General features: G+C 47.6%; 1 protein-coding gene across 1 annotated transcript; it reads left to right on the top strand.

Moving 5' to 3' along the window:
• Nucleotides 1-324: 324 nt before the first annotated feature.
• slc13a5a (solute carrier family 13 member 5a) lies at nt 325-16,904 on the top strand (the record flags this gene model as incomplete). The annotated part of the gene is made up of 12 exons (XM_079737520.1): nt 325-453; nt 1,615-1,743; nt 4,045-4,181; nt 4,622-4,845; nt 5,933-6,122; nt 6,686-6,808; nt 7,043-7,255; nt 13,121-13,224; nt 14,117-14,238; nt 14,968-15,129; nt 15,348-15,485; nt 16,776-16,904. 12 exons carry the CDS (start codon nt 325-327, stop codon nt 16,902-16,904), a joined length of 1,800 nt encoding a protein of 599 aa, XP_079593646.1.
• Nucleotides 16,905-18,455: the final 1,551 nt, after the last annotated feature.

Below are 18,455 nucleotides of genomic sequence, written 5' to 3'. Positions count from 1 at the left end.
GTCCACAGCGCAGAACACAACGAGAGGTCCGCTGTTTAAAACACACGTGTGATGTCGCCTCCCTCGTCTGGTGATGATGAGATGGGAGTATTTGGAAACACGTTCCTTGTCATCGAGAGTATAAAAAGTAGGAGTGGGGGAGACGGAACCAGAAGTTCGTCCCACCTTGTCCCGTTGAAGGAAGGCTGATCCAGCTCTTCTTAATTCATTGCCTGCCAGTTTCCCGAGGTGGTTGGAGCGCTACTCAGCAAGGCCTCCCAAGTTGTTTTTTGTTTTTTTCGACATCTGGCGCCAGTGGGCCGGTGTTCGGCCGGTTAGGCCGTCATGTCGGTTCTGTCTCTGCGGCACAAGATGCTGTCCTCTCTGCGCGCCGGCTGGCAGATGAGGAGCGTGGTGGTGCTGTGGTGCACACCCTTCCTGCTGCTTCCGCTGCTGCTGGTGGTCCGGACTCCGGTAAGGACCGTCCACTGCGCCCACCTCTGGTGCCTCATGCCCCGTCAGAGAGAGAGAGAGAGAGAGACAGAGAGATTTTAGTCGATAAATAGTTGCATTGTAATTATTGATCATGTTTGCTAAAATGTGTAAGGCAGATGTTTTTATATGAGTTTATACAGATGTTTGGGTTTTTCTACTTTCTGTGTGTTGAAAGAGTTTCTTATCTTTAAATCACTTAAGTAAATTTCAGCTGGACTGTTTCCAAGTTGTGAGGTGAGAAAGAAGATTCAATCGCTAAAATCGTTGTTTTTTAGCGATAGAATATCACCTATTATCTCGGCTCAGGCTAACCGGGCAATCGATAGTTAATTAATCAACTTGTTAAACCACCTATAAGACATCAGCAGGTATTTCCAGTCGTGGGACCATCTGGAAATACAACAGACCCATCTCGGTTCCATATACGCTAATTTAATTTAAATAAATACAATGTACGGTAGTTCCCACGGCCCCTGTGGTTCTAGGCAGCTCTGTCAACATCACCACCTTCACGTGTCACTCAACCTTGTGTTGATGAAGTCTTCAGAGTCCCAGCACAGCGGGGTCCATATCAACATGGGTCTTGAATTCCCAGCCAAATATGATGGTTTTTGGTTCCGTAAAGTTGCGTAACGTAGTCTGTGTTTTTGTTATGAGCAGCAGGGTTAGGAGGAGAAAATAATAGATCTGATTCTGCCGAAAACAAAAGAATAAAGTAGTAGGGGAGAAGAATTACGAAAGGTTGTGTGTGTGTGTGTGTGTGTGTGTGTGTGTGTGTGTGTGTGTGTGTGTGTGTGTGTGTGTGTGTGTGTGTGTGCTTGTGTCTGTGTATGTGTGTGTCCACATGTTTGTGTATGTGTTTCTCTGTTTACATGTTTTGTGCGTTTACTATTGTGTGTGTGTGCGTGTATGCATCTGGGCTGTTTATGCATATGTTTGAATCTATTTGTGTGTGTGTGTGTGTGTGTGTGTGTGTGCGTGTGGTTGGTGTGGGTCTGCGCACCTCCTCTGAGTGTGTGTGCGTGCGTGTGTGTGTATGTGTTTACATATGTGTGTGCGTGCTCATGTGGGCTTTTTTTGTGTGGGTTTTAATCTGTGTGTGTGTGTGTGTGTGTGTGTGTGCGTGCGTGGCCGCTGCAGGAGGCAGCGTGTGCCTATGTGATCATCCTGATGGCGGCGTACTGGTGCACTGAGGTGCTGCCCCTGTCCATCACCGCCCTGCTGCCCACGCTGCTCTTCCCCATGATGGGCATCATGACCTCCAGAGACGTGAGGAAGCCACCACCTTCACACCCAACCCCAACCACCACCACCTCCACACGAGAAGAGGCCACGGCTCCAAACCCCCACCACCTTCACACCCAACCCCAACCACCACCACCTCCACACGAGAACAGGCCACGGCTCCAAACCCCCACCACCTTCACACCCAACCCCAACCACCACCACCTCCACACGAGAACAGGCCACGGCTCCAAACCCCCACCACCTTCACACCCAACCCCAACCACCACCACCTCCACACGAGAACAGGCCACGGCTCCAAACCCCCACCACCTTCACACCCAACCCCAACCACCACCACCTCCACACGAGAACAGGCCACGGCTCCAAACCCCCACCACCTTCACACCCAACCCCAACCACCACCACCTCCACACGAGAACAGGCCACGGCTCCAAACCCCCACCACCTTCACACCCAACCCCAACCACCACCACCTCCACACGAGAACAGGCCACGGCTCCAAACCCCCACCACCTTCACACCCAACCCCAACCACCACCACCTCCACACGAGAACAGGCCACGGCTCCAAACCCCCACCACCTTCACACCCAACCCCAACCACCACCACCTCCACACGAGAACAGGCCACGGCTCCAAACCCCCACCACCTTCACACCCAACCCCAACCACCACCACCTCCACACGAGAACAGGCCACGGCTCCAAACCCCCACCACCTTCACACCCAACCCCAACCACCACCACCTCCACACGAGAACAGGCCACGGCTCCAAACCCCCACCACCTTCACACCCAACCCCAACCACCACCACCTCCACACGAGAACAGGCCACGGCTCCAAACCCCCACCACCTTCACACCCAACCCCAACCACCACCACCTCCACACGAGAACAGGCCAGGGCTCCAAACCCCCACCACCTTCACACCCAACCCCAACCACCACCACCTCCACACGAGAACAGGCCAGGGCTCCAAACCCCCACCACCTTCACACCCAACCCCAACCACCACCACCTCCACACGAGAACAGGCCACGGCTCCAAACCCCCACCACCTTCACACCCAACCCCAACCACCACCACCTCCACACGAGAACAGGCCTCGGCTCCAAACCCCCACCACCTTCACACCCAACCCCAACCACCACCACCTCCACACGAGAACAGGCCACGGCTCCAAACCCCCACCACCTTCACACCCAACCCCAACCACCACCACCTCCACACGAGAACAGGCCACGGCTCCAAACCCCCACCACCTTCACACCCAACCCCAACCACCACCACCTCCACACGAGAACAGGCCACGGCTCCAAACCCCCACCACCTTCACACCCAACCCCAACCACCACCACCTCCACACGAGAACAGGCCACGGCTCCAAACCCCCACCACCTTCACACCCAACCCCAACCACCACCACCTCCACACGAGAACAGGCCACGGCTCCAAACCCCCACCACCTTCACACCCAACCCCAACCACCACCACCTCCACACGAGAACAGGCCACGGCTCCAAACCCCCACCAGCTTCACACCCAACCCCAACCACCACCACCTCCACACGAGAACAGGCCACGGCTCCAAACCCCCACCACCTTCACACCCAACCCCAACCACCACCACCTCCACACGAGAACAGGCCACGGCTCCAAACCCCCACCACCTTCACACCCAACCCCAACCACCACCACCTCCACACGAGAACAGGCCACGGCTCCAAACCCCCACCACCTTCACACCCAACCCCAACCACCACCACCTCCACACGAGAACAGGCCACGGCTCCAAACCCCCACCACCTTCACACCCAACCCCAACCACCACCACCTCCACACGAGAACAGGCCACGGCTCCAAACCCCCACCAGCTTCACACCCAACCCCAACCACCACCACCTCCACACGAGAACAGGCCACGGCTCCAAACCCTCACCACCTTCACACCCAACCCCAACCACCACCACCTCCACACGAGAACAGGCCACGGCTCCAAACCCCCACCACCTTCACACCCAACCCCAACCACCACCACCTCCACTCACCACCAACACATGAGGACACATCCCGCCTCCACCTCGCTTTCACCCCACCTCCACACTACCTCCACCTCAACATGAGAACACAATGCCCCCCCCTCAACCCCACCTCCACCCCACCCTGCACAAACCATCAACACACCTCCGTGCACTTTGTGTGCCGGTAGCTTGTATGTGTGTTCAAGTGTGTATATTGCTTTCAGCTTATTTGTGCTTCTTTGTGTATTTATGTGCCTGTGTGTGTGTGTGTGTGTGTGTGTGTGTGTGTGTGTGTTCCCCAGGTGTGCATGCAGTACCTGAAGGACACCAACATGCTGTTTGTGGGGGGTCTGATGGTGGCCGTGGCCGTGGAACACTGGAACCTCCACAAACGCATCGCCCTGCGCGTTCTGCTCATTGTGGGGGTGCGGCCTGCCCTGTGAGTAGCCAATCACGGCCGGGAGAGGGCGGGACAATGTATGGTAGAGTGATCGACCGAATAAGTAAGCTGCCGCGCAACTTCTGCAGTGTGTTCAACTTTGAAAGGTTTTCTGACTCCAGTGCTTTACCGCAACTCACCGCGAAACCCTTACTTTATCATAGTTTAATGATGTCATCAGTATCTAGACATGCAATACTCCCTCAGTGATGAATGAAGAATAATTAATAAATTATTATCTTAAAATGAATAACTAACTTATAATTCGTTCATGAAACTTTAACCATTGCACAGGATAACCAAACATCAGCGTTGGGTAGTGGTGATGTGGTACTGAAGAACTGTCAGAGTTCACCAGTACTTCTTCAGTGCTTTAGGGGTGGTCCCATCCTAAGGCCCGTGGTCTTTAAGGGTCCTCCCTGTCCCCTCTCCCCTCCCAGCCTGATGCTGGGCTTCATGGGGGTCACGGCCTTCCTGTCCATGTGGATCAGCAACACGGCCACCACCGCCATGATGGTCCCCATCGCGCTGGCCGTGCTCGAGCAGCTCAACGGGGCCCCCGGGGTCCCGGCCGGCGGCGGTCCTGCCGAGGAGCCCCCCCTGCCCCCCAAGGAGAAGACCGGCAGCATGCCCTCCCTCTCAACGCTCGTCAGCTCTGATCAAGGTAGGCCGGCCTGATCATCGCGTTTGTTTTCTGTTGGTCGCAATGGTCACACGGATTCTGTCCCGTTTATTTCTTAAGTCCCGCCTGCAAGACGCTGATAGGCTCTCTGATTAGTCCCACCGAGTGTCACTCAAGCAACCGACACCAGACCCTGAATGACAGAGCATTTCTTTGAAGTGTGCGGAGTTCGTGATCAGAACCCGGTAGTGGTAGTGCCCGGACTCTCAGCTGGAAGGTTCTGGGTTCCGGCCCTTAATCCCCTCCACCTTTACTAACTTAGTTAGTGGCTTGGGGTAAAAGCGTCTACTGAATAACCAAAGACAGTTTGGGGCTCCTGTGCAGCTTAATGTGTAGATGAGCACCATAGGCTAATTGTAGCTAAAGTTACGAGGCGTAGCATAAACTCATCCAGGACAAGGTCCGCGTTCTCTTCCCAGCTCCATGGATTATGTTCGCTTCGCCGCTCCGACAGAGATTAGACCCTTAGGTGTTCAAAACAGTGCTACCGCTGACAGGGGTATGGTGCAGGTCCAACGAGCACAAAAACAAACAAAAACACACACAGACTCTTTGAAACTTATTTTAGAAATCCTCAACGTAGATAATAAGTAAGCATGTGCAGCCAAAGTTGGTGTCAGGTTGATCATAAACCTTATCCTGAACCAGTCGAGTGACAAAACTCATCATAATCTTCCCTGCAGGGCTGGAATGCTTTAACCTGTTATTTGGATAACCCAGAGATAATCTACCGCTAGTCAGACTGCTGCTGAAGATAATGTATGATCGCACTTTATTCATCCAATACGAGAAATTCTGATGTTAAAAGGGAATGGTACAAGAGTACTTTCCAGAGACGTCACCAATTCCACATTAGAGAAGATCCCGCCTCCGCCCCATCTCCACCCCACCTTAAAATAAGAATAAAAATAAAATAAAAAATAAAATAAAAAATAAACTTGTATTTATTGCTTGCATTACATCCGGCTGTAGATCGGGTAGCCATATCACTTTTCATGCTAGAAAAACCAAGAACGTGACGCCAGCTAAAGTAAATCATTAACACCAATTTCAAACGCTTGATGCGCAGTGTCGTTGCCCGTGGAGAACGGGTGTGGCCAGCTGGAGCTGGAGGAGCTCAGTGGAGAGGAGGAGGAGGAGGAGAGGAAAAGGATGTGTAAGGGCCTGCTCCTCTGTGTCTGCTACTCCGCCAGCATCGGGGGCATCGCCACCCTCACGGGAACCGGACCCAACCTGGTGTTCATGGGGCAGCTCAGCCAGTCAGTGTTAACACACTCTGACACACACACACACGCTCACTCTGACACATACAGACATGCATCCATATGCAAAAAAAGAAAAAACACACACACATAAATAAACACAAACACACAAACAGATGTATACTCGCACGCACGCACACACACACGCACACACACACACACACACACTCTGACACACACACACACACACTTACTCTGACACACACACACACACACACACACTTACTCACTGGCGTGCATACACATGCAAAAAAAGCAAACACACACATAAATACACACAAACACAAACAGACAAATACAAATACACACACACATACAAATGTACACACACACACACACACACACCAAAACATACATACATATTTATGCATCCTCTCATTATGTATGTGATGATTCAGTTAGGTTAACCCTGGGGCGAGTTAGTAATACATTTCATTGCATAACCTTTTAACTCCCTTGCTCTGCAGTCATAACATTCTTAACTTCATCATGCTTTTAAACTCTTAGTGTTAAACTCTAATCTCTCTCTCTCTCTCTCTCTCTCTCTCTCTCTCTCTCAGACTCTTCCCTCAGAACGGTGACGTGATCAACTTTGCCTCCTGGTTCGCCTTCGCCTTCCCCACGATGATACTGATGCTAACGCTAGCCTGGTTCTGGCTGCAGTTCGTCTTCATTGGCTTCAAGTGAGTGACCTGCACAGTAGATCCAGTAATCAAATTGAAAAAGTAAATTAATTAATTAAACTTAATTCAAAGTGAACCAACCGTTAGTTAATTGTTAGTTAATGCTCCTCACTTCATTAGCTAACGTAAGTGAGCCGTTAAATAACTTACCCTTATTTTAAAGTGGTACCGTCTACACCGTGTGTTTACGAGATGGAAAGGTCATATCTTATCCCCCCCCCCCCCCCCCCTTAGCCTGCGGAAAACGTGGGGCTGCGGTGCCGCGGACACGGGGAAGAGCCGGGCGGCGTACGAGACCATCCGCGAGGAGCACGGCCGGCTGGGGCCCATGCGCTACGGCGAGATGAGCGTGCTGGTGCTCTTCATCCTGCTGGTGGCGCTGTGGTTCACGCGGGACCCACGCTTCATCGACGGCTGGGCCACGCACGCCTTCAACTCCAAGACCGAGTGAGTGCTGCCGGCTCTCTCTCTCTGTCTCTCTCTTTGTCTCTCTCTCTCTCTCTATCTCTGTCTCTGTTTCTCTCTCTCTGTCTCTCTCTCTCTCACTGTCTCTCTCTCTCTGTTTCTGTTTCTCTCTCTCTGTCTCTCTCTGTCTCTCTGTCTCTCTCTCTCTCTCTCTCTCTCTCTCTCGCTGTCTTTCTCTGTCTCTCTCTCTCTGTCTCTCTCTCTCTCTCACTCTCTGTGTCTCTCCTCTATGTCTCTCTCTCTCTCCCTCTCTCTCCGTCTCTCTCTCTGTCTCTCTCTCTGTCTCTCTCTCTCTCTCTCTCTCTGTCTCTCTCTCTCTCTCTCTCTCTCTGTCTCTCTCTTTCTATGTGTCTCTCTCTCTGTCTCTCTCTGTCTCTCTCTCTCTCTCTCTCTCTCTCTCTCTCTGTCTATCTCTCTGTCCCTCTCTCTCTCTCTCTCTCTCTCTCTCTGTCTCTCGCTCTCTCTCTCTCTATGTCTCTCTTTTTGTAGCTGTTACTACAGTCAAGTCAAGTCTTTATATTCGGTGTGGTCCTTAATCAGAGTTACAGTGTTGAAGGGCTTCAGAGGCCAGTGTATATGATGCCCACCCTAACCCTCAGCCTCCAATGGTCGAGAATTAACTCCCTTGATTTTCAAGGAAAAAACCTTGAGAAGGGTCACAGAGGTCTAGTGAGGATGGATTGCCAATGTCTTAATTGACATGTATTCCTTGTCATGAATGCGTTATTTTTTTGATTGTATCAAAGTAATGGAGACTTGTTTATTATGGTTCAAATGTTACAATGTAAATACACAGTACTTACTTGTGTAAATACACAACAGGGCCCTGTGACAACAGGGCCCTGTGATGTAAGTGTCACCAATTTGTCTACCCTTCATAGAAAGGTCAACAGCGGTTGTGTTCAGCAGAGCCCATAGCCCTGAGCTAACACAAAATCATTCCGTTTCATGTTGTTTTGAGCCGGCAGGCGGGCTGTGATTGGTCGAAGCCGCGGTTGCCAACCCGATGGGCTCGGGACAACAAGCTGGTGAAATTCTTGAATGTACACTCTGTCTCCAGGGCGCACCGGAATCCCAGGCGCAAAACAAACAGTTGTTGGGACAGCGAGCAAACCTCGGTGTCACGCCAACAGTCGGATCCCTGACCTCTGATAGGCCGCTACGCTAGCTTACCTTGCAGGGTGCCGGGCTCTGTGTATGAACTCTGGATCGTTTGGGAGACGGTGTGGGAAAACGAATGAAGCTAAACCTATGTACAGGAAAAGATAATAATAATACTAAAATGAGCACACACAGAGCAAGACAGCACAACAACTCAAAGAGAAACAAAATAAATAATATATACAGAGGGCAGTGATGAAGAAGGTAAAGAAGATGACACATTACAGGCTGGGGGAACAGGATAGGAACCACGGAGGAACAATAAGAACACCCTTTCCCCCCAGCATTATGATAGTAATCAACCTGGTGAGCCGGCTCATTTGTCAGCTCATGTTCTGAGGGTTATTCAGCGAGTGGCCTCATTTGGTATGGTCAACACAACCCAGGCCACGAGCGCTCTCTGTGTGATTAAGGAAGGTGTTTCTACACGTTGCTGAGGCAGGAGTGCAGTGACTTTAGATAATCGAGGCAAAGGCTGTGATTTGGTCACGTGACTGTTAGGAAGTGGGCAGCAGGTGAAGCAGATTTCTTTTGCAGAGGTCAAAAGCTAAACTAACAGCTGGCAGTGATATCCACTCTATTGACGTACAGACACAGTTACGGATGCCCTTTGACCCACATCCCATGGTACCTTGCTGATCGGCTGTTGCAAACCAGTCAGAGAGAGATAACCAGTAAAGTGCACAAGAGCAGTTGTAGTGGTATAAATTAATATTTAAACTACCAAGAGTCACCTAGGATCAACCCAGGAATAATTCCCTCTCCCTAAATCAGTGGTCAAGGGACATAGTGCACATTCAAGCCGCTATCTCAGCCTGTTTCTCGTTTGCATAGAGGTTATGAAAACTTGGATGATACCTACGAGATGATTCAAAGGAACCTTAACACTCTATGTCTTCCAGCTAACATCAATAAACAGTTTAAAATATCAGAATCTCCGGAGCTCTATAATTTGAATGAGAGAACCGTTTAATGAGGTGAAGTCAGATGTAGACCTGCCAAGTTTGGGGACTTGTGCCTATTACCATGTAATCGATGGAACTGCCCCTGCCTACCTCCAAGCATTAGTAAAGCCACACACCCCAGCTCGATCCCTCCGCTCAACTACCTCAGCTGGACGTCTGGTACCGCCATCGCTAAGAGCAAGCAAAGGTCGATCAGCAAAGTCACAACTTTTCTCTGTTTTGGGACCTCAGTGGTGGAACGAGCTCCCTACCGATGTCAGGACCGCAGAGTCGCTCACCAGCTTCCGCAAAAGACTCAAAACTCAACTGTTCAGAGTTCATCTCGACTCTGCATAGAAACCAATGCACAGCCACCATTGAATGTTGTACGTCCTGGCACTTGTACATTGCACTTATTCAAGGTACTTAATTGTGTAGCATCTACAGTAGCTGCTATCTTTGCTTTACACGGGGAATGGGTTAGCCTAGCGATTGTAATACTTGCACTTGGTTCTATGAACGTCTTTACTGTACCGACAGCGATATATTGTTTCACTTCTTATGACAAATGTACTTATTGTAACAAATGCACTTATTGTAAGTCGCTTTGGATAAAAGCGTCTGCTAAATGCCCTAAATGTAAAATGTAAATGTAATCGGTTGAGTGACAACATTTACACACACTTCCTACAGAGGTCGTGCTGTCACTCCATCAGTTGGCGTAATATTATAAGCAAAGTCCCTGGCATAGTTTGTGCATTCGGCCCCTATCATCCCATGCAGAGCGAACACAAATATCCCCGTTGTTTACAGTCTTTAATATATTTTAACTGTTTCTCCCCACAAAGTGGAAAAATCCATGGAAACAGGCTTCACAACGGAGCATTTGACTAAAGACATAACTTTTTGAAAAGATTGAATGTAGCATGCTTTTTGAAGTCTTTTTTTAATTTTAAGTTTCCAAACTATCACTTAATCCCATTTAGATTTTTTAATATTGATTATAACATTTCAATATACCATATACTTCTGCTTTTGTAAATACAACAACCAGCAACATCAACAAGCATAGTTTTTTTTTTAATGAACAACAGGGGAGGGATCTCTCTTCCTCTCTTCTCTCTTTGTAGTGACCCGTTAGCCAATCACACAAGTTGTTCCTACGGAAGCAGACTTGTGCTAAGTTGTGCAAAGTCATGTCTGATTGCATTTTATTTCTACTCTCGTCTACCAGGAGTGTTGTATTGGCAAGGAAAACACAAACGCATACACAAACATGCAAACAAACACAAACACACACACATACAAACAAACATGGATGAGATGAGATCATTAGAGTAGAACATTTTGTTCTTAGTCTACAATCCTGCATTCATGTGGTAATGTAGTGTTTGTTCCATGTAAAAAGGTCCCAGCAGAAGGTCACATTGTACGGAAAGTTCGGGTTTGCAAATTACCCATTTTCATAATACATGAGTTTTAATCAACAACCAAAATAAATAAATACATTATTAATAAAAATAAAAATAAAGACATTCATGATCATCACCCGCAGCTGCGAGGCAGAAACGGTGTGGATTAAAGATGCAAATCCATTAGTGTTTAAACTGTGAATGGCTTGTTCCCCGTGGTCCCGGGCTGCGCGTCAATAGAGAATGCATGGACCCCATTGGCTAACTAGCATCCAGTATAGCATATTCCTGGGGAGGGCGGGGAATACGGTTTGCTGAATTGTCGAAGTCTACCTATCTACCTCTGCTCTCCTCCTCCTCCTCCTCCTCCTCCGAGGAGACCAGAGGTAGATGTCTGGTTAGAGGTGCGTGTTTCAGTGTGGATACAGAGGGAGGGTTGACCGGTTTCCCGGCACGTACACAGTGGGGTCACCACTGTGGCCCACTGCCCCTTTGCCCCTTTGCCCCTTTGCCCTTCGCGGCTAAAGTTTCCCTAAAAACAACGATATGCATTATGCAATATGTATTTGTAACTTTTTATATCATTTCTTCATTGTTGTTATTTTAACTATGGATGCGGTTGTTTGTATAAGCATTATTTGAAATATACCAGATCGAACGGAATCGGTCCTCCTTATCAAGGGGAATTCTTGCTGGTGGGGGGCCTTCTTAATTTGCTACCTCACACGATGTATTTGTACGGCCCTGCTCGGAGCAGCAGGAGTTGTGTTGCTTTGTTGTTGAATGTGGGGTTTCACACGTGCCAGTCTGATTTCCTTTAATGATTAAAGAAGCAGCACACTCCTACAATAATCTTCCGGTGTTTCCTTCAGAGCAATGACAACAACAACAACAACAACAACAACAACAAGTACAACAAGCACACTAACATGTCAGAGATTTCAGTATATGCTAGGATTGGAGTTGATCAGTTGCTTGTATAAATAGATACGTTACTTCTCAGATGTATGGTTAGAATACTCAGGTCCTCTCAATATACAGCTCTTTGAGGTGTTTGAGGTGTCTCCAATTTTCTCTCTCTCTAGTTTCTAATGAATGTCTCTCTACCACTCTCTCTAGGTTTCTAATGAATGTCTCTCCTTCTCTCTCTAGGTGTTTAATGAATGTCTCTCTGCCTCTCTCTCTCTCTAGGTGTTTAACGAATGTCTCTCTGCCGCTCTCTCTCTCTCAGTGTTTAATGAATGTCTCTCTGCCGCTCTCTCTCTCTCAGTGTTTAATGAATGTCTCTCTGCCACTCTCTCTCTCTAGGTGTTTAATGAATGTCTCTCTGCCGCTCTCTCTCTCTAGGTGTTTAATGCATGTCTCTCTGCCTCTCTCTCTCTAGGTGTTTAATGAATGTCTCTCTGCCGCTCTCTCTCTCTCAGTGTTTAATGAATGTCTCTCTGCCGCTCTCTCTCTCTAGGTGTTTAATAAATGTCTCTGCCTCTCTCTCTCTCTAGGTGTTTAATGAATGTCTCTCTTCCGCTCTCTCTCTCAGTGTTTAATGAATGTCTCTCTGCCGCTCTCTCTCTCTAGGTGTTTAATGAATGTCTCTCTGCCGCTCTCTCTCTCTCTGTGTTTAATGAATGTCTCTCTGCCACTCTCTCTCTCTCTGTGTTTAATGAATGTCTCTCTGCCGCTCTCTCTCTCAGTGTTTAATGAATGTCTCTCTGCCGCTCTCTCTCTCTAGGTGTTTAATAAATGTCTCTCTGCCTCTCTCTCTCTCTAGGTGTTTAATGAATGTCTCTCTGCCGCTCTCTCTCTCTCTCTCAGTGTTTAATGAATGTCTCTCTGCCGCTCGCTCTCTCTAGGTGTTTAATGAATGTCTCTCTGCCGCTCTCTCTCTCTCTGTGTTTAATGAATGTCTCTCTGCCACTCTCTCTCTCTCTGTGTTTAATGTATGTCTCTCTACCACTCTCTCTCTCTCTCTCTCTGTTTAATGCATGTCTCTCTGCCACTCTCTCTCTCTCTCTCTGTTTTAAGCATGTCTCTCTCTCTCTTTCTCTCTCTCTCTGTAGGTGTTTAATGAATGTCTCTCTGCCTCTCTCTCTCTCTAGATGTTTAATGAATGTCTCTCTGCCTCTCTCTCTCTCTAGATGTTTAATGAATGTCCCTCTGCCTCTCTCTCTCTCTCTATTTGTTTAATGAATGTCTCTCTGCCTCTCTCTCTCTCTAGATGTTTAATGAATGTCCCTCTGCCTCTGTCTCTCTCTAGGTGTTTAATGAATGTCTCTCTGCCTCTCTCTCTCTCTCTATTTGTTTAATGAATGTCTCTCTGCCTCTCTTTCTAGGTTTGTGACCGATGCGACTGCGGCATTGTTTGTTGCTGTCCTGCTGTTTGTTCTGCCGTCCGAGCCCCCTCACTACCTGTGCTTCTGGAGGAGCGCTGACCCAGGTACGCACATAGCACACACTCTCTCTCTCACTCTCTCTCTCACGCTCACTCTGTCTCTCACTCTCACGCTCACTCTCACTCTCTCTCACGCTCACTCTCTCTCTCACTCTCTCTCTTATGCTCACTCACTCTCACACTCACTCTCACTCACTCTCTCGCTCTCTCTCACTCTCTCTCTCACTCTCACTCTCTCTCTCACTCTCACACTCACTCTCACTCTCTCTCACGCTCACTCTCTCTCACTCTCACTCTCTCTCTCACGCTCACTCTCTCTCTCTCACTCTCTCTCACGCTCACTCACTCTCACGCTCACTCTCACTCACTCTCTCGCTCACTCTCTCTCACTCTCTCTCACTCTCATACTCACTCTCACTCTCTCACGCTCACTCTCTCACTCTCACGCTCACTCTCACTCTCTCTCACGCTCACTCTCACTCTCTCGCTCTCTCTCACTCTCTCTCTCACTCTCTCTCTCACTCTCACACTCTCTCTCACTCTCACGCTCACTCTCACTCTCACTCTCTCTCGCTCTAACCTCTGTCCGTCAGTCTCTCTAATTCAGACCAACGCATGCATGTGCCCTTTATAAGCAAACATAACATGAGTAGACACACACTGTATATTATATATTGATATTAATATTATATTATCAACGTTGTCAAATATATATAAGAACTCATACCATATTATATTTCATCAATATATATGTAAATATAATTAATTAATTTAGAAATACATGTATTACAATGTGACGTATGTTGTGCTGCTGGTAGGGTGTAGTCATGTGGTGCGCACAGGTACTCACAGGTTTGTGTCTGTCATTGTTGTCACCGAGTGATGAAGGCTGAACAAACAACAGCAACAACGATGGATTTGTGTTTGGTCCAATCAGGGTCCAAGGCCGTCCATGCTCTGGCCCCGCCCCTGTTGACCTGGGAGGTGACCCAGCGGAAGATGCCCTGGAACATCGTCCTGCTCCTCGGAGGAGGCTTCGCCCTGGCTAAAGGCAGCGAGGTGAGTGTGTGTGTGTGTGTGTGTGTGTGTGTGTGTGTGTGTGTGTGTGTGTGTGTGTGTGTGTGTGTGCGCGTGTGTGCGCGTGTGTGTGTGTGTGTGTGTGTGTGTGTGTGTGTTTCATATGTTTTTACACGGCTTTGTTCAATACTCTATTCTGATTGGTTTATTACGGCATACAGAGGTCTGTGATTTCCGGATGGCAGACCGCTGCTATGATTAACAGGCCGTTGCTATGGACACTGTTTCCAACTGTAGAATCAAAATGACAAAACAAAAATGAAATTTGCAGAAGCAACAAATTTGCTTTAAATTAAATGAAAAATTAAATTACACATTTTTTGTTACTATATTTTTGTGAAATTATTGATTTATTTAGTGAGTAGTTGTTTAATAAGCGGGATAATGTACTCATAATGCAGAGGTGTACAGGCGATCCTCTGCCTTAAACATTTCCAAATCAGTGAGCTACAAATCCAACATGAACAACAGCAGTAAAATTGAGCTGGCTTCCATATCTTTATTGAAAATGCAAAGAAAAAAGTCATTGTTGGTTATTGAGATATAAGCAGTATAAACCACTGTAGGCCTTCCTTTTATCGTTAAAATGACAGTGGAACCACCAGCCCCTTTTTGTGTGTATGTGTGTGTGTGTGCGTGTGTGTGTGTCTGTGTGCGCGCGTGTGTGTGTGTGTTGTGCGTATGTGTGTGTGTGTGCGTGTGTGTGTCCAGGAGTCCGGTCTGTCCCGTTGGCTAGGCGACCAGATGATGCCCCTTCACTCCATCCCTCCCTGGGCCATCGTCATCGTCCTCTGCCTCCTCATTGCTACCTTCACTGAGTGTGCAAGCAACGTTGCCACGGCGACGCTCTTCCTGCCCATCCTGGCCTCCATGGTAACGCGCCCCCCCCCCCCCCCCCCCCCCCCCCCCCCCCCGCCCCGCCCCCCCCATCAGCTCAGAACTAGCTACATTCTTGGCTTTTCTATACAGATAGCGTCTACAGATTCTGGACAAAAAAACCTGAATGCTAGAAATCTGTTAACAATTTATAACAAGTTATTTAACAAGTTAACAAGTTATTTTTGTGTGTGTGTGTGTGTGTGTGTGTGTAGTCTCAGTCCATCGGAGTGAACCCCCTGTACATCATGGTGCCGTGCACGCTCAGCGCCTCCTTTGCCTTCATGCTGCCCGTGGCCACGCCCCCAAACGCCATCGTCTTCTCATCCGGCTACCTCAAGGTGTCAGACATGGTGGGTACCCAGACCACACGGGGCATGCTCAGAAACCTTTCACAGTGTTTATGAAAGACATTTCATATTGAACAACCATGTTCATATTGAAAAACACTGTTCACATTGAACAACACGGTTCATGTTGAAACACTGTTCACATTGAACAACACGGTTCATGTTGAATTACACTGTTCATATTGAACAACACTGTTCATATTGAAACACTGTTCACATTGAACAACACTGTTCATGTTGAACAACACAGTTCATATTGAGCAACACTGTTCATATTAAAACACAGTTCACATTGAACAACACGGTTCATGTTGAATAACACTGTTCATATTGAACAACACTGTTCATATTGAACAACACTGTTCATATTGAAACACTGTTAACATTGAACAACACTGTTCATATTGAAACACTGTTCACATTGAACAACACTGTTCACGTTGAACAACACAGTTCATATTGAACAACACTGTTCATATTGAAACACTGTTAACATTGAACAACACTGTTCATATTGAACAACACTGTTCATATGACAACCATGTTTATATTGAACAACACTGTTCATATTGAACAACACTGTTCTTAACGAAACACTGTTCATATTGAATAACCCTGTTAATATTGAATAACACTGAATAACTTGAATAACTTCAGAGGAAGGGTTGTGGTGTGGTGGAGAAAGCCAGAAAAGTATTCTGACTTATGGTAACCTAGTAGTTCAAATGCTGGTCATAACAAACATTATTCTTCTGTTACTAATACCCCAGGATAATTGGTCATCCTACCGTCCAAACCCCACCCCAGATAGTGGGAATGGGAGTAGTTTTAGGTGGTAAACTGTTGAAGAAATTTGCATTCAAATTTTTGTACTTAAGGGCGGACACAGTTTGAGTATCTGTGCTTGTTTAGTTGCAAAACTTTTTTTTGCATAATGACTCATGTGCATCATACTGTCTATATTAATGAGTTAAGGCAGCCAGAAGGATAACATGGTGTAATGCTGCTGAACGCTCCCTACAAACCCTGTGACAACCCTGGGACTCTATTGGGTGTACAGTCATTCTAAATAGCAAACGTATTCAACAATTTTACATGATAAATAAATGACATAATCCTCCTTTTTATAACCTAACTGCAAGGTTTGCTTGTCCTCTCCCCTTTGACGGCCATTGTTCAAATAAAAATGCATCCTGGGATACCCCTAACTCATGGACCCAACATCTGAATTCACTCTGTTCATATTGGACACCATTAAATGTTGTGGGGCTAACGGGTCACTCCCTCTTCCAGGCCAAGACTGGCATAGTGATGAACATCGTGGGGATCCTCTGCATCACGCTGGCCATCAACAGCTGGGGTCGCCTGCTCTTTGACCTGGACACCTTCCCCGCCTGGGCCAACACCACCATCCCGGTCTAAAGGCTTAGTTATGGTTGTACATCGGCGCAACGCATTGACCACGCAGTCGCTTCGACGCCGTCGTGAACCTGTTTTGGCTCTGTGTCGGGTTTACATCGGTTTAACGTTAAAGGACCAATCACAGCCCCTGCTGCTTCGTCGCCTCTACACAAGGTTACATTTTTTGGGAGGTGGACGTCTGGCCCTTGCGGTGGACACAAGGAGGGTCCGCAAGGACGTAATGGGATGCCCGTGAACCCCCCTTGCGTTGCCTTGACGTCCAACCATAACTCTAACTTAATAGTCAGCAGGCATGGTGGACGAAGTGTTGCACCCTTACCCATGGATCCACTGGACAACAACCACTCACACACACACACACACACACACACACACACACACACAGGCACAACCACTCACAGAGTTATTGTTGACTAATGTAGTGATGGAGGGACGTATGGTGGGAGGGGCTTGGGGGGGGTGTCCCACTGTGGCGACGCCCCCTCCTGTGTGGTCTGGCTGGGTTGGGCGCCCCCTCCCATGTGGTCTGGCTGGGTTGGGCCAAACAGACCTCGCGTGCATTATATATATTTATATATATTAACATATATATCTATTAACATTTAGTCTAGGATCGGGACCCCTAAATGGGAATGGTTTAATTGTGTTGTACAGTGTAAATGTGAAATAATCTATTCAATCAAATCTTATTTCCATAAAGTTGTGACTATCGTATAACTGTTGAAGGAAGGATTTTGTCAAATCTATTTATAGACCTTCTCTCTTACCCTTAACTAAAATCAATGATATGCTGTGCATAGGTGATTTTTTGTATCATCATGTTTGTACAAATAACACTAACACTGTTAATAAATGAAAACCCATGAAAGTTGTGACTTTGTGTCTTGAGCGTTCCGTGCAGAGCCGGCGCTGGCCGTTTCAGCGCCCTAGGCGACTCGGCATCAATTTGCGCCCTGGACAGGTCTTCCGAGCGGGGAGGGGGGGGGCCTTATCCGTTAGTTTCGTATACTCTAATTGACTAATTAAGGGCGCCACCAGAGGGCGCCCCCAAGGCATTTGCCGCCCTAGGCGATCGCCTAGGCCGCCTATGCCGAGCGCCGGCCCTGGTTCCGTGTCAAAGGTTTATTTGCAATTTCTAGTCAATGTTGTATGAGGGAAATTAGGGAAGTTAGCGCTTTTGTTTTAATTTTTAAAAGGAATAGTCTGTTTTGATGCAACCTGTAAGTCCTCACAAAGCACAAAGATCCTGTTATTATCAGACAGCTAACCAGCTGGCTAGCTTTGCATCAATTAAAACCGTTGAGTGTTAAATTTGTTAATGTGTGTGTGTTATAACTAAATGGTAATGTAGTGGATTTCATATAACTAACCAGTTGGCTAAATATTAGCTTGCGAACTAAGCACAATTTCCTTGATATTTACTTTTATTGGTCACGTAAAGTAGGACTATCATATGAATGTAAAATAATTGTCAAAATCACAATCTTTCCATCAACAATGTTTAAGTCCACCGGTCCACGCGGTCTAGACCTTAAACCACATCCACTAAAC

This window comes from Pollachius pollachius, assembly GCF_949987615.1.
Source record: "Pollachius pollachius genome assembly, chromosome: 6".
Classification (NCBI taxonomy): Eukaryota; Metazoa; Chordata; class Actinopteri; order Gadiformes; family Gadidae; genus Pollachius; species Pollachius pollachius.
Note: the sequence above shows the minus strand (reverse complement) of the source record. Positions and strands in the feature narration are given on the sequence as shown.